At 46.9% G+C, this 16,410-nt stretch overlaps 2 protein-coding genes across 8 annotated transcripts in view; one reads left to right on the top strand and one right to left on the bottom strand.

Moving 5' to 3' along the window:
- Positions 1 to 102: 102 nt before the first annotated feature.
- MRPS7 (mitochondrial ribosomal protein S7) lies at positions 103 to 3,597 on the bottom strand (the record flags this gene model as incomplete). The annotated part of the gene is made up of 5 exons (XM_080629334.1): positions 103 to 810; positions 1,609 to 1,776; positions 2,357 to 2,420; positions 2,682 to 2,873; positions 3,542 to 3,597. 5 exons carry the CDS (start codon positions 3,595 to 3,597, stop codon positions 589 to 591), a joined length of 702 nt encoding a protein of 233 aa, XP_080485460.1. The 3' UTR covers positions 103 to 588.
- Positions 3,598 to 3,682: 85 nt separating this feature from the next.
- Positions 3,683 to 16,410, top strand: part of GGA3 (golgi associated, gamma adaptin ear containing, ARF binding protein 3) — a 20,285-nt gene continuing 7,557 nt past the window's right edge. For 4 of the 7 annotated variants that reach the window (XR_013958007.1, XR_013958008.1, XM_080629473.1 and 1 more), the window contains exons 1-11: positions 3,708 to 3,755; positions 7,642 to 7,806; positions 8,904 to 8,988; positions 9,708 to 9,783; positions 10,271 to 10,369; positions 11,099 to 11,222; positions 12,021 to 12,124; positions 12,656 to 12,736; positions 13,796 to 13,933; positions 14,897 to 14,978; positions 15,450 to 15,566. Coding sequence is in view for 5 of the 7 variants with exons in the window: in XM_080629473.1 (XP_080485599.1) it covers positions 3,716 to 3,755; positions 7,642 to 7,806; positions 8,904 to 8,988; positions 9,708 to 9,783; positions 10,271 to 10,369; positions 11,099 to 11,222; positions 12,021 to 12,124; positions 12,656 to 12,736; positions 13,796 to 13,933; positions 14,897 to 14,978; positions 15,450 to 15,566 (1,111 nt within the window). In the remaining 2 variants the exon portion in view is untranslated. Of the gene's footprint in view, positions 3,756 to 7,584; positions 7,807 to 8,903; positions 8,989 to 9,707; positions 9,788 to 10,270; positions 10,370 to 11,098; positions 11,223 to 12,020; positions 12,125 to 12,655; positions 12,737 to 13,795; positions 13,934 to 14,896; positions 14,979 to 15,449; positions 15,567 to 16,410 lie in introns of those variants that run through there. The other 3 variants (XM_080629474.1, XM_080629477.1, XM_080629476.1) reach the window with 3 other exon arrangements.

Below are 16,410 nucleotides of genomic sequence, written 5' to 3'. Positions count from 1 at the left end.
TAGGGTGTCACCAAGGCTTTGTACAAGCAGGGTTACTGGAAAGAGCAGTGTGAGAGTCAAGCAACAAAGGTTTGGACTTGAGAAACCTTTCCCATACAACTGGTTTTATTTTGCTGTTATTCCCATCAAACCTGTGCAGACAGTGCTGCTGATGACCAGAACCAACTCAAAAAGGGCCTTTTATTGCCTTTTGTACCACTCAGAGTGGTGTGGTGTGACAAAAATCCAGCTCTGTTTTTAGCTGTGCAGCCAAAACCATTGCTGATTGCAGGAGTAGAGACTTACAGGTCTTATAGTAAAGGTAAGTGGAAGATTACTTTGTGCAGCATTGCTTTAAGAAAACATCTTAAGGCCTTGTCTTTACAGGGAAGTGATGATGAAATAACCGGAGCAGGGGTTGGTAACTCCACATTCCTCCTTTCCTCATCCAAATAAGCACAGAGGGACCTTGTGGGATCAGATGAGCTTTCCCTGCCTTAGTTCAGAAGCTGTCTGGAAGGGATCTTCCCCTTTTCCCTCTTCTTTCTCCCCAGCTTCCCCCAGGCAGGCAGCCCTGGGGCTGGGGGCACTGTGTCCCATGCAGAGTCCCTACCACCAGCGGTAGTGGGCATATGCCCGGTTGGCCTCTGCCATCTTGTGCAGCACGTGCTTCTTCTTGATGATGGGCCCCTCGTTGTTGTAGGCCTGGAGCAGCTCCTGGGAGAGCTTCTCAGGCATCATCGTCCGGCGGTGCTTGTTCTCCCTGCACTCAGTGATCAACCACTTCATGGCCAGGAAGCGCTTCCGATTGTCCTTCAGAGGGACTGGTACCTGGGGAAGGTTGAACCCGTAACAGTTATCACAGTGAGAGTGCAGGAACCTGCTCTGCTCCAGCAGTTGCACAGGTCCAGCCCATGCTGCTCTCTGCAGTAAAACCAGCGCCCAGCAGCTCATCTGTCCCAGTTCACCTCCTATCCACAGAAACTGGCCACTGCTACCAAATGGATGTTCTTACCAGCCTTGGTACTGCCTTGGAATGGGCTTTGTAAGGACTTCTGGGCTGTCTGGGAGCTGTAGCCAGGCTGGTTTGTGCTGCAGAGATGGGAGATGGTCCCCACTCCCCTGCACTGAATGACAGAGAAATGCCTCCAGATCTTATTTCCCCATGAGGTCTCCATGGTGCAGAGCTTGTACTTAGAGACAGGTTCTGCTCCTTTTCAACCCTCCACTGTATCTAGTTGATGTTTTCTGCTACACTGACCTGCCCCAGGTCTTTGGGACCTCTACCCAAGTGATGTGGTGCTGCACAGAGGATGAGACCGATAGTACTGGACTGCCAGTTCGTTTGCTGCCTGTCACTGATCTCTGTCTTCTTGAATAACATTTGCTGCATATTCCTTATCTCATCAGAGAAGCAGAAACCACTGCTGACAGGGAACTGCCATGCTCACAGGTTGGGGTCCTGATCTTGGACAAAGCTCTAGGTGCTGTTTTAATCCAGACTGCAAAGCATCTCTCTTTTCCAGGGGGAGGAAAGCTTGAGCTGAAGGGGTGGAAACTAGTTCATCTGCTTCCCTAACTCTCTCCCATCCAGATGTGCTCCCAGTCCCCCCCAGGCCCCCGTCTCACCTGGTAGGTTTTGCCTCCTCTCGTGACGCTGCTGAGCCCAATGATGGGCTGGCAGTTTTTCAGAGCCTGGTGGAAAATGACATAAGGGTTGCATTCAATTGTCTCCTTCTCATCTTCTGGAGCTTTGTGGTACTTCTCCAGCTGCTTTCTCTTAATGGCCTCTAGAGTCTTGGGATAAAGAGAAGAGACATACAGAGCAGATGGATTATCCCACTCCATGAAGGTTCATCACTTTTGCAAGCACTCTATTTTCACTTGAGCAACTGGGGAACATTTGGGCACTGTGTCCCTGTTTCAAGGGCTTTGAAGGATGGAATGGACCAGATGGGACCATCAGCTAATACCAGTTACTGTAGGTCAGAGCACGGGTCAAAGCTGTGACACATCTGTGAGATTTCACTGGCAAATTATACAGAAAATAAGGCACGAAAGAGCTGGAAGGAAGATTATTTGAGAAAATTATGCTTTTAAAGGTATTCTCTGAGTTTATGCAGTACATAAGGTCCAGGGGCTACTGAAGAGTGGAAAGAGAAGGTTCTCCATTAGGCTCTCACCACCTGGGCTGTGAGCTGAATGAGGCTGAGGCTTGTACAAAATGCCTTATCAGGTAAATAACAGTGAGAGTAAAGTGTGTGCAGGGACCACAGGGATAACCTGAGTTCTGATAATTCCTAATTCCAGTGAGCTTGACATCCCGGCCTTCCATTCTGTATTGGTTTAACCTAATAGAAGAAACGCGGGTTCTCACCTGAGCCATGAGGCTTCTGGCCAGCACTTTATTTCCACCCTTCATCATCATATTGGTGAATTTACTGCAAACACAAAGCCAAAGGTGAACCGATTTCCATCACGCACAGAAACAAGCCACCCCCTTTGTGCCATTCCTGTCATTAAGTCTGGGTGCTGCTGGATCTGCTCTGATTATCTCTAATCACTGCCAGTCACTGGCTTTGTGAGGAAAAGATTAACCTGGAATAAAGGGATTGTGTGTGACAGAAGGCAAGGGCAGCGCAGCAAATAAAGGCACAGCTCCCAGGTATTGTGGCTCCACAGGAGACGGTGTCTTCTCTGACCTGATCATGGGGTCGCTGAACACAGAGCTGGAGAGAGTGGGGGGTGCAGCTTTGATGGGCTGAACAGCCTTAAGCTCCAGTTTCTCCTTTTCCTCCTGAGTGAGCTCCTCTGGAGGTTTCCGGTACAATTCCTTGTTCACTTCTGGCTCTATGTAACTGGGGTTGTAGCGGCTCCATCTCACCTGTGTCAGCCTGCAAGGAGCAAGGGGAGAAGGAGGGCTGTAAACTGACACACACGGTATGTCAGGATGGGGATGCAGGCAGCTGTGAGCACGCCCCAGATGGACACATTGCACTTGGGAGGCATCTCCACCTTCCTCTCCATCGCTGCATTTCTACTGCAAGGCACATTCCAGGCCAGGCTGGATGTGGTTCTGGACAACCTGGTCTAGTGAAGATTTCCCTGCCCATGGCAGGGGTTGGAACTGGATGATCTTGAGTCTTTTCCAACCCAAACCATTCTAGGATTCCATAAATCAGTAGTTTTGCTGCAGGCCACGCCAAAGGGACGAGCGGGATCTGAAGTCCCAGGCACAGCACTGGTCCCCTGCCCGACCGTGACGCTCCCTGAGGGCCCAGCCTGTGTGTGTCTCGAACAAACACCGCTCTGTGCCCCTGGCAGTGGGGCGAGTACCTTACACCGTAATTCCATCCATTATCCGAAGCGGGAAACGCATGTGGATGCGTTTCGGAGCGGAGCAAACACGGTACCGAGACCCCCGCACCTCCCCCGACACAGCGGCTGCCCCGAGCCCCGCAGGCAGCCCAAAGCACCGCAACCCGTGTGCGGCCGGGCCCGGAGACCACCCCATCGCACAACCCCGTGTGTGTGCGGTGCAGCGCGCCCCGGCCCCGCTTACCGCGGCAGCCATGCCCGCAGCCGCCCGCCCAGGCCAGTCGCCATGGGCGCCGCCATCTTTCCTGAGGGGCGGGGCCAAGCGCGGGGTGAAGGGGCGGTTCTTAGGATGGCCACGCCCCCTCCGCACCAGCCGGTCTCGCGCGGCCGGGGCGGGGCCTGGGGCCGGGCCGGCAACATGGCGGAGGCGGAAGGGGAGAGCCTGGAGTCGTGGCTCAGTGAGTACCCGCGGAGCCCCCGCCTCAGCTCCGCTCCCTCAGCACCGGGGTCCCCGCTCCCCTCAGCCCCGGCTCCCCCTCAGCCCCGGCTCCTCCACCCGGGCCCTTCCCATCGGCGCCCCGCCGCGCCCCTCTCAGCCCCGGCCCCTTTCCCATCGCCTCAGCGAGCCGGGAGCCCCCGCGCAGGCCGTGTCCGTGCAGGAGAGGCCGAGGGTGGTCAGAGCACCCAGGGGCCGGTTCTCCGGAGCAGAGACTTCCGCCAGCGCGGGGGAAAGCGGCTGAGGCCTCGCCTCCGCCCGGGGTCGCGGCCACCGATCGCCTGCTCTGGTGTCCTGTGCTCTCGGTGCCACAGAGACGCGGCTGTGGTGGTTGTAGGGGTGTCATTGTGGTTGGGGTCCGTTAATCGATGTGCTGCTTGGGAGGTGCGAGCAATGGGCAGGTTTGGAGCTCACCTTGCTCTGCTGGGGGGTATTTTGACCGTGAGGGTTCGTATGTGTGTGCAACCCTCTCCTGGGTTTTGGTTAGGGAAGCGCGCAGCATTAGTGCTGTTGTGAGGTTGACAGCGGTGGGGATTTACCTAGTAAATTGTATTCCTGTGTTACACAACCATGATTGTCAAGCAGAGGGATTTTGCTTCGTGCCTAGGTGCAGTTTCAGGGCAGGAGTTCTGGGTGTTTGTTGCGTATACATTGGCATATTTAAAAACCCTTTGTCAAGATAAGGTCTATTTCATCACATTAAACCCAGGTTAAACCCCAAACCATAGCCTGTTCATCCCCAGCCCTTGCTGAGTATCTCCTCATTGAGTGTCTGGGAGTCAGATGGCTGTGGGGCTATTGGCTGTACAGAACCTGGTGCTGCAGAATCCCAAGACGGTGCAGGCAGATCCGGAGGTGATTCTTGAATGAATCAGTCATAACAGTGATTGTTTTCCCTATATTCCATGCACAGGGGCTGCTGCTGCTGCCCCTGGGAGGCTGTCCTGGGCATTGCCAGCTCGTTGTATGGAATGTCTTCTTACTGTAATAGCTGTTTGGTTACAGCAGGGAGTGGAATTCTGAAGTAGCTGGGCAGTAGGCAAACAGCAGATGGTCATTAAATATCATAAAGTATAAAGCCTCTTACCCTTTCGCAGTTATCTTCCCATAAACAAGACTAATTCTTGTTCTTTCTTGGTATTTTTATATAAAACTCCAGCACATACTCAGTATCCTCATCTGTTACAGGAGTTACTGGAGAAATGACATTTTCAGCTCTTATTTCTCATTTTAGATCAGTGCCTTCTGGCCCCTCACCATTTTTGCTCCTCCTCTGAACTCCCACAGTTTGTCAATATCTCTTATTGTAGCCAGTGAGACACATGAAACACCCACATCCCATCCTTTTTATCTTCCTCTGAGGAGCACTGACTCACCGAGTTCAGTTTGTGTGTGAAAATATCTCTAGTAGGAATGCTATTTTAGGTTGTGTAGCCTGGAAAGCTTCCTGCCTGTTTGTTTTGTGGGCTTGTTTTGCCATTGTGGATGTTAAGAGAGAACTTCTCCCTCCTTGGCCAAGCAGTAGCATGTTCTGCACAGGAGAACACATGCTGAAGGGTAGCGTTACAAAAGCCTTACTCACTGTAAGTAGTGCAGTGAGCCTGCCTGCAGAGGTGTACACGGTTTTCAAGGCCTGGGTGTTGCACTCTCATTTCAGAGGATGCTTTTATGCCAGGTCACTGCCACAGTGATTTGTGCTGGTGTGATTCTGTTGCTCCTCCCATCATAGAGGAGCACAGAGCATTTAGTGTATGTGAATTAGTGGAGTCGTGCAGCCCGGTGCAGAGGCTGTGCAGCTTCCACCAGGCCTCCTGAGGGCTTTACTCTTGTAACCATCACAAAGCTGGGCTGTGTCCAGCTGCTAACCTTGAGGGTGAGCACCTGCTGTGCCCTTCCTAAAGGGAAGGGCTGGAATTGCTCTGGAATTCCAACTTCCCAGGCACAGGAAGGTGGAAAATTTCCTCCTGCCAATGATTTTTCCTCTGTACCTTCCACGCTGCCCTGTCTGTCATCAGGTGGAGTCATAGACCCATGAAGTAACATCATCCTCGTGTCCTAATGCTGCAGCAAGATCTGCACTTCAGCCAGTGATGATCTAGCATCTTCATGTTTCCTGCCTCATCTCAGGCAGCTGGGATGAAAGAAGGTGATTCTTGCTGTTCTCTCCCTGCCAGCAGCCTCTTCTGCTGCACTGAGCTGAAATATAGAGGAGGTTAGGAAATAGTGGCAGTTGTACAAACACAGCTGGATCCTTTGACTTTAGCACTGCCTTTACTGCATCCAGAAGGAAGCTGTGTGTGTCTCAGTCATGTCAGGCTTAGGCAGTGCCTCTCTATACGATAGATGCAGATGGATAAAGTATTATGACTGTCTTCAGTTCTTTTTCCCTTGTATTGTCGTGGGTCAGCATTCTCCTCCTGGGGATACAAACAAAATTGGGCTGTTAAACTTGACATGCTTGGGCTGGGGATTCCCAATGCATGTACCAGGCCTGACCTGGGGGAAACCCTTTTTCGGGATGGTTTTTGTCTCATTTCAGAAGTAAACCTGGGAAAATATGAGCATTCATTACCAGTCAGTTAATGGTCTGTGCTTCTCTGCCTTCCAACAGTTGATTCTCTGTACAGAAAAGAAGCACCTTTGTTTCGTATCTAATGATGCATCTGAACGTTGCCTCGTTGTGTTCCAGGATCTGTCAGAGCAGCTGAGGCCTGAATGGCTTTGGTGCTTAGGTCAGGTATGAAGCAACTTTATGTGTCCAAGGATTTGATATTCCAGAGTGCCAAACTCTCCTTCCTGGGGTGAATCCTTCCATGTAAATGTTGAAGCATATTTATAAGGCACTGCAGAGGAGCTCCCTGCCCACATCTTAAGTGTTCTGCCTAAAAATAGAGAACTTTTAAGTTATGCCTTGATAGACATGGTGCAGCTTCATGTAGGGATGTCCTGCAAAGGGAAATTTAGCTCACTTGGGATGCTGTGTTCATGTGGCTGCACTCAGATGGGAATAAGGATCCGTTCGTTACACACCATTGTGTTATTGTCGTGCAAACACATCAATCTCCAGAGCCAGGGCAGGATTCCTGATGAAGTTTATTAACTTTTATGATCTAGGGATTCACACTGAGATTTTACGAGTATTAGAAATAGGGAATTGCTTCATGTGGAACATAACTTCCCTTCAGTAACCTCCTTCTGAGACTTTACTATCTCTATGTGAGAGCTTCTGGTGCAAGAACTTAGACGAGTCTGAACTCAGTTTGAGAGTGTGAACTAATCCAATGTCATTCCAATCTTTGGAGATGTTTGGAACAGCTTTAAAATTAATGCTTGGAACATGGAACCATTGGTTACATTTTCCTGCTTGTACTGCAGCTTTTTTCTACTTTCAGGATGTGCAACCAACAAAGAGTTCATGTGCTTGAGTGTCCTTATTTGTTTGTGCTCTTCCTGTAGTTATTAAATCCATTCCATTAACTCCAGCCAAGAACTGTGCTTTTTCATCTTCAAAGCAGCAGAGGTGCTTTGGAGCACTGAGCTGTGCATGATGCCATTTGACGTGCATTGTTCTAAGCCCATGGTTTCCTGATGCTTCCAGGGTGCTGAGCAGCTGTATATGGTAACCAGGTTGAAGTGTCCCATATGTTTTGAACAGTTGCTTGGCTCTGCAGCAGCTGTGTTTTGAACTGAGCCTCTCTTGAATCCCTTGAGTTCAAAAAATAGCTTCGTAGCTTCACTTTGCAACAGGATGGGATTCTCCAGCTTGTCCTCTGTGCCTTCTGCTTCTTCAGGGTCCCATGTAAGTCAACAGCAGGCATAGGGATTCACCTCTGTGGAGTGTTTTCCAGATGAAAACCATGGAATAAGTTACAGAATGGCTTTGCAACTATTCTTCTTTGAGGAGGAAGAAAATACAAGCAAACCTTGTAGGACTGCAACAGTAGGAGGACTGAGGTGCACTGTGAAAGTGGGGTTATTCTGTTTGGCAGCTGGTTTTATCTACCTGTGGAAAGGTAAAAGGATGTGTTTTAATGATGATAAACAATGACACTTTGTAATGTAGCATGTGTGGAGTTCGTTATGCTTCCCTCTATGATGAAAGTACAGGGATGTGTTCCCTGCCCTTCATTCTCTGCTGTATACTGTCTAGCTAAGCAATACTTTCTTTTCTGCATCTGTTCTCATTGTATTGAAATTTTTATGAAGGCTCCTTAAATGCCAGCCCTGAGGTGTATAGCATTGTTTATTCCCTTACAGGAAAGAAAAATCATCATGTCTGCTCATCTTAACAGGAAAATTAGGTTAAAGCAGGAATTTTGTCTCCTGTAAATCCAGTGCTCCATCAGGGTTAAGTAGAATACATGGATAAGATGCATTCATAACAAAAAAAGCTGCTGATAGCATCACTATTCTGCAATCAGCACAGTAAGTGAGGTCCTGGTACCCAAGGGAGGATCCTTCAGAAGCCTGAAATAGCCCAGTCAGTAAAGCATCGATCTCTCAGTCTGAGCATGCAGGGTTTGAATTGCTGATCAGGCCCACGCTGGGGTGTTCATTACTTGCAAGAACAACTCAATGTGTAATAATAAATTTCACTTCGTAATTCCCAGAAGGAATGCTAAGGTATCTAACAAATCAACTGGCACTCTTAAAACAATACTTAATGCTAAATGCCTGTATTAAACATCTGATGTTCCAGCTCTTCCACTAAACTTCCAGGGAATACACTAATAATTTCCTATGTAGAGAGTGTGAGGGTTTAGCTTTTAAGAAGTTTAATGTTAGAGCCAAAGAGAAAGAGTATTCAGGCAGAGGGAAGCTCTGTGAGCTCACATGTTTTATCTTGTGCTCTCATTTAGAGTATGGAAATAACATGTGTATAAGTATTTGAGATTTGGCACCTGGCTTTTTGGGAAGCAGTGATTCCTGCTGGATATTTGGATGTTTCAGCTTGAACACATCCTTTTCTCTGAACAGACAGAACCTATGTAAACTTCTTCCTCCTTTATAGTTGTCAAAAGATGTCAAATGTTTTTGTCTAGGAAGTGCATGACCTTTTATACCATTTCTTTTGCTTGCTTGGTAATATATTCTCTTTCCCTTGCCAAAGATAAAGCCACTAACCCATCTAACAGGCAAGAAGACTGGGAATACATCATCGGATTCTGTGACCAGATCAACAAAGAACTTGAAGGGTGGGTGTCCCAAAGTGCTGTAGGCTTCATAAATTAATATTCACAGCTTTAAGTATATCACTTGATCATCAGACTTTCATTTTATATATGCTGATATCACAAGGAAGATGTGGCTATAAAAGAAACAAGATGCTGTGAAGTGTGGTTTCTTTTCTGAGATGCATGGCTTATACACAGGCTGAGCACTAAGAAAATGGGAATTCTGAATCTGCCCCTAATTCTGCAGCTGCAGATTCCCATCTGGCCAGAGTTCCTCTGGTTGCCAGGTGGTGAAGTGGGGTCATAACTCTTATTAGTGCCTGATGGGCCTCACACCCTTAAAAACATTACTAGGCTTAACTGAGGCAACCTCCTGGGCCACAGCATTCCTGGGAGTTAAGGGAGAAGAGTTTTCTTTTGGAAAAATGAAACTAATGCACAAGAAATGAAGGGATTTCCTGGGCTGGGAACTGGACTGGGAGTTGTTTGGCCCCTCCCAAGGAGGAATCTGGAATTGCTGGCTCAGACTACGAGCCCTCACTTCCTTTCCTATGTGCAAACACCCAGCCTTACAACGATGCTTCTTGTTAGCCTTTGTACACTGGGGGAAAGATAAAAAGTACTACTTTTCTTTAGTTATGTGAAAGACAGCTCATTTAAACAGCAAATTTGTGCAAGTCTGAAACATCCTTCACTGTGTTTACCCGCTCTGTTTGTAATGGGAATCTGCTTTGTTTCAGGCCACAGATAGCTGTGAGACTCCTGGCTCATAAAATCCAGTCGCCGCAGGAATGGGAGGCAGTTCAAGCCTTGACAGTAGGTAGTCCTTACCCCTCCTCTTAAATCCACTTACATATCAGTTCATGTCATCTGTGCAGGGTATAAGGGGTGCACAGTGTGTCAGTGGGGTCAGTTCTGGGGCTGAAAGCCCTGATTCCATTCTGCTGGGAGTGGGAGCACAGGGACCTCACTGAAGTGTCCACGTTGCTCATTGCAAGGGAGCAGTCAGAAAGAGCTCTGGTTTAGTTTTAGCTGCTTCTGTTTGTTATCTTTGGGCAAGATTTGTGTTCATTGTTAGGAGATCTAATGGTGAGATAACTTAAACATGTATATTTGGCTGAGGGTGGGAGACCTGCTTGCCTTGATGTGTCACCTCTGAAGATCTGAGGTTCATGTATTGCAGAGCAGGAATACGTGTCTCACTGACATGGGTCTTTGAGTTCCTTTATAAGCACAACACAGCTACACAGTTACTGTAGAGTTTTGTGTTCATTTCAGCCCTGTTTTTCTTCCTTGAATGCAGGTGCTAGAAGCTTGTATGAAGAACTGTGGGAGAAGATTTCACAATGAAGTAGGGAAGTTTCGCTTCTTAAACGAGTTGATAAAAGTCGTGTCTCCAAAGGTTAGTCCCTGAGCTATATGGCTGCATTTGCTTCTTGTTTAGCCTTTTACAGGCAGCATCCAAAATGTTTGCAGTGCTCTGGCTGGCTCATGCATTTATTAGCCTATACTCAAGAGCATTCAGCTAAGGTTTTTTGGCTGGTTTATGTTCTGCTTACTGTTCTTCTCAGTAAGTTGTACTTATTTACCATCAATCTCTGTTTTTAAAAACCAAACCAAACTCCAGCATCAGTGGAAGAGATGTGTGATGCAGAAGTTAAAACATGACACTTGGCAACACATCAGAGAGTTCTATTCCTCACTCGGCTGCTGACTTGCTATGTGAAGAGGGCCTGGCTAGGCTAAGTCCCTCAACATTCATGTGGTGATAAATAGACAGGGGCACCTCGTGACATGATTGATGCAGCTGAGTATTTCCAGATTCTTTGGGGACAAGGAAGGGGGTGGATATCTGTATTGCTGTAATTTTTAAATAGCAAAATCCTGAAAGCCACAAAATAGCTGCTTTTTCCTTTGCTGAAGGTAATCACAAAGCTTCTCTTCACTGTTACTTCAAACATATTAGAGGAGCAATTCTTCCTCTTAATAAGATGTATCTGAGATAATCTTGGCCCTTGGGTTACACACTTTTTCATGTACATCACTCAACTTCCATTCTGTGGGTTTGGACTTTATTTGTAAAAGAAGAAATAAAGAACATGGAGAATTTACATCTTTTTTACACGTTTAGTACCTGGGAGACCGAGTCTCAGAGAAGGTGAAGACCAAAGTCATTGAGTTGCTGTACAGCTGGACAGTGGCACTGCCAGAGGAATCTAAAATCAAGGATGCCTACTACATGCTGAAGCGACAAGGTAGGAAGTTGGCTGCTAGTTCATGCATCCCCTCCAGCCTGGGCTTTAAGGAGGAGTGTCACATATGACATGGTCTAGGGTGAGGTGTCCCTGTCCAGGGGGGTTGAAACTGGATGATCTTGGTGTCCTTTCCAACCCAAACCATTCTGTGATTCTATATAGTTCTTTTAACTAGATCACTTTACAGTTATACCTTTAGTTCAGTTGATAACATGTTTCCTGTGTGGGAACAGTGGAAAAGCTCAGCTGAGGAGATGCGGCTTCAACACAAGGAAAATTGGTTCCAGAAAAGCTCTTGAGGCTGAGCACAAATCTAAGGATGTGACAGTGGAGCAAACAGGGACTTAGCTCTTCCCCCAGCCATGGTTAGAAGTCTGCTCATCACCCCATTTTGCACTGCTGTTCTCCTGCTTGGCTCGTACAAACAGGTGTCATGCCCTTGAGTCTGTACAAAGCTGGATTGTCTGGGATTGGACTTAGTACTTCAATAGCTAAAGAAAAAAGAAGAAAGACAAACAGTGGAGAGCTGTTGATTATACTGAGCTATTAGAGGAGCAATATAGACATAGCAACACGTTTGTGGGGGTTAGGCCTTTCTTTCTCAAAGAAAACTGTTTTTCGAGCTAGCACGCTCGATTGAGCGCAGACATTGATCCTGTATTGCTCACTGGGGCAGCGTGCTGGGATCAGTGGACAGATTGACTGTGTATGGCTTTGATAGCAGCCTGTGAGTAACTGGGTGCACTGCCTGGGGTGACTGCATGTGCAAACCCACGTGGGTTCCCTTTCTCTTTTCAGGGATCGTTATGTTTGATCCTGTGATTCCTGCAGACCGAACCCTGATTCCTTCTCCACCGCCTCGTCCCAAAAACCCGGTGTTTGATGATGAAGAGAAATCCAAGGTACAGTGAAGCCTTAGTTCATAATCATTAATGAAAAGTGATTAGTCAGTGCACATTTAGAATAAGAAAGGATACTAAATTCAGCTTTTGGTTTTGGGGTGGTGGTGTGGACTTGCACAGAACTCATTGCTTTGTCCACCTACCTAACCTGAAGTTCAAGTGAAAGCCTTGTCTGTGTCACCATTATGAGGTTATTCCTGGTTAAAGCACCATCCTGCTCTAGTACTAAAGGCAGAGAACATTCAACACTTAGGACCAAAAATGATATATAGGAGGAATAATGGTCTTGTGTCTGAAGTCTCTAAGATTTCACAGCAAATGTCCTGTGTAGAGGCAAGAATACAGCAACTCACATAAAATAATAAACCATAAATGACTCTTCCTGAAGTCACTGTAACTACAGCAGTGTAAGCTGTGTGATAGCAGGCTGTATCTCTTTTCCTCTGAATTGTTCTCTTAGATTCCTTTCTCTGCTTCCCTTTGTCAAAGGGTCTGTATTTGTTTCCTGAATATCCTCTTCTCGTCTTACAGCTTCTAGCCAAGCTGCTGAAAAGCAAAAACCCAGATGATTTACAAGAGGCCAACAAACTTATCAAATCCATGGTAAAAGAGGTAAGAAATTCCTGTAGGATTGGACCCAGTTAGCAATCTGCTTTCCAGGTTTCCAGCAATTTGACTTCAAACTGGTGGAGAGCTTTAGGATCATGTGAATGGTAGAACCTGCCTTCCTCAGGCTCTGGGAGCACTGTGTTAGCACATCCCATAGTTAAGCTGTGGGGACTGGATGAGACTGACCACCAATGACATCCAGCCTTTTATTCTTCTTAAAACCTCTGACAGTGCTAACTTGCATCTAGTCCCTGTGGTACCAGAATAAAGGGCTCTGTGTGATATGAACGCGTTGGGATTTGTCTCTAGCTCGCAACTGCGAGTTGGTGGCTCTGGTGGAGGACAGAGCAAGAAGGGGCAAGGATTGAATACCCCTTGTTGCAATTACACTCTCATCACTCGAGATGGTATTTCATGGCAGGGTTTGGTGGAGCATTGCAGTACCAGCCCTGGATACTGAGAATTGAGTCATTTGGAGTGTGTCTTCTCACAAGCAGGCTTCATGGAAACACCTTCCTGTTTGTAGAGCTCTGATGCACCCAGCCCAGGCAGTCATTAGATACTGGAGGCCAGGAAATGACTCACTGGGATTCTGGCAAAAAAAGAGGATAGCTTCTAGACTGAAGAGGATGTGTAGGTTATTGAAGTGTTTCCATCCAAGCTCCTCTTGGCCCCAGGGCAGACTTCCCTGCATTTGTAGTTGGAATCTCAAATCCATAGGTGGACATTTTTGACCAGAGAGTTCTTGTTGCTCCTAGTAAATGTTTTGCTTCAAACTCATCTTTTCCACAAAATGATATCAAGTGACCAAAAAAAATCAATATTCTGGAAAGGTCAGAAAGGAACTTTTCTATTTTTAGTGGTAGAATTATACATCAAAGTCTATTTAGTGAGACTGTTTGGAACAGGTAATAAAATAAGTGAAGCTTCACATGAATGGAGAGGTGGTTGGTTTGTTTCTAGTTTAAATAGACATTATTTGACACGGGTTATACCTGCTGTTGTAATACCATGGACCTCTACAGGGAAACTCACTTTATGTCTGTGTTTTACTCCCTGAAGGATGAGGCTCGGATTCAGAAGGTGACAAAGCGCATGCACACGCTGGAGGAAGTGAATAACAACGTGAAGCTGCTAAATGAGATGCTGGTTCATTACAGCAAAGAGGAATCATCAGAGGCCGACAGGGAGCTGATGAAGGTGGGTCTGAGCTGCTCCCGGAGTCAGCCCTTTCTTCTGACAGACTTGAGTTTTGCAACAAATTACAAAGAGTGCAGTAAACCAGAGAGCAATGGTGAGAAACAAAAGCAGGAAATAGCAGGAAAGGAAATAACTGTTTTTAAAGCCTTTCACCAAAGGACTCCATGGGTAATGGTTTGGGTTTGCACATGCAAGTAAGGTACAGCTGTGCTCCAAAGATGCAATGTGGCAGAATCAAGAAGCTGCAGTTTGTAATTCTTGCTGCTGGTAGGCCACAGTGATTGCGGATCAGATCTGTCCCTTACAGCACTGTGGATGGATAAACTAAAAGCAGAAAATATATTCTCCCCTTCAAAGGAAGAATTTTAGCTGTTGTTAGACGGTTGGGAGACCATCAGAAAGGTAAAAATGAAACCAGCCACCAAGGATGGTTGGATAGGCCCAGGGCCTTGAAGAGTTGCTCTCTTAAAATGACTCATTTTAATAGGCTTCTGAAACAGGGGTAAGAAGCTTAAGACACTGGTTTGTTTCTGTGAAACATTTCATTCTTCCTACCTTTCTTCCGTGCAGTTGCAGACTCTGAGTAGTGGTTGCAGCACAACTGAAGCATAATAGTTGAAGTACAATTCTGCTCTTCCTGTGGCTGTTAGGGACCAACTGTAGTGCACGAAGTGAACATCTCTTTGGGGCTAGAGCTGGCCATAAGTGCTGATGTGAGGGAGGGCTGGGTGATGTTATGTTGAAATGCAGGCTGTGTTTAGATTCCTAGGCTAAGGTAATGCTTCACAGCTCTGTTAATAGGGCAGGGACAGGGATCTTGGTTGTCCAGCCACACTGACACAGGGAGACTGGTTCTTCTATTCTGGGCTTTCCAGTGTGCCTGGGGAGTCATTCTGTGCTGCCTGGTATTGCTGATGATGGCTCCTGGTTGATGAAACCCTTTGTCCTCTTCTCTCCTCCTAGGAGCTCTGTGAAAGGTGTGAAACTAAAAGAAGGACATTATTCAAGCTGGCCAGTGAGACAGAGGATAATGACAGCAGTTTGGGTGAGCTGAATGCCACTTCTCCTTTGCTAATTGCTTTTGTGACCTGTGACTGTGCAAGGGTTCAGCAGGGGAATGGCTGCTGGAAAGGCACCTCCTCACTGTGATGCACTCTGCTTTGAACAAGCAGATAAAAGCCTCTTTATCCTTATCATTTCAATTCAGGCAATGACTTGACAGTACAGATGATGGTCAGAGGAGGCTGGGGGTGCTAATGGGGGAGAGCTGTTGCTTTGGAAGGGGAAGGGAGTTGCTGTGGGGGACAAACCTTTGGACTCAATTTTATATCGTTACTGTAATGTGCATGGACCTAGGAAGGTCAGGGTATTGTGTGGAGAAGCAAGGCAAAGGCAGAGAGTAATGGAGCTCCTTGCCAGATAATCATGGGTTATTTTCTTGTTGGTTATTCAGTTGGTGCTCTCAGTGGGAGCAATGTGACTGAGGTCCTGGAGGTTGTTTCTCTCTCACATGTAGGGGATATTCTGCAGGCCACTGACAATCTATCCCGTGTGATCAATTCCTATAAGAAAATCATAGAGGGGCAAGTGCTCAATGGTGAAGTGGATCTCCCTGGGATGTCTGTAGTGGAAGGTGAGTTCTGGGGAAGCCAACTGATCCAGTCTTGAATCCTGCAATCCTAAGGCTTTTGGACAGGGTTTCCTATTGTGCTAAAGTAGAAAACTGCTGGTTCTTGTGGCCAACAGTTTGTTCAATCAGAGGGGGACAAGACAGCTCCTAAGCAGTGGATAAACAGTTCTGGATATGAGCAACAGTGCTGCAGCTTTGCATTTTCCATTGCTCATTCCATGTTATTGAAACCTTTGATAACATCAGCAGCAAACCTGCATCTGAATGGTTTGTGTGGCTGGAAGTTTCCATTCATTTTCCTCTCCACATTTGTCCTTAATGGTGACATGCAAGGTGAAGATGATTTTATCAAAGGACAAGAGCTGGAGGGTGGGAGCCAGGCCACAGGTGCTGTTCCTGACTTTGCCAGCAGTTCCATTTGTGAATTTAGGCCAGTTGCCCATTGACACTTCAGCTTCACCACTGAAAGCTCTGCACATGTGTGCAGCAGAATTACCTTTGGGGAGTCAGTTAAACTGGAGGGAGAGCAGCAGAGGAATGCATAATGCTGCCTGGCAGCATCTTGTGGAAACAAGACTCTCCTCAATAGAAGACCCAAGAGAGTATGAGTTTTCCTCAGCTCTTGGTAGCCCTGTTTGTTGTAATTCTGTAGGATCTCCCAAAGCCTCATCTGAGCTCAAAAGGTTTTGAAACCATTACAAATTATACTACAAGAAGCACTGAGGTTGGGGCAGGTGCTTATTTTCATATAGAAGTTTCCAAGTATCTTGGTTGATTTAAGTAGCTTCTGGACAGCAAATGCTGAGGTAGCAGCAAATGCATGGGCTTTCTGTGTTACAAAGAGATG

The sequence above is a fragment of the Psittacula echo genome (genome assembly GCF_963264785.1).
Source record: "Psittacula echo genome assembly, chromosome: 14".
Lineage (NCBI taxonomy): Eukaryota > Metazoa > Chordata > Aves > Psittaciformes > Psittacidae > Psittacula > Psittacula echo.
Note: the sequence above shows the minus strand (reverse complement) of the source record. Positions and strands in the feature narration are given on the sequence as shown.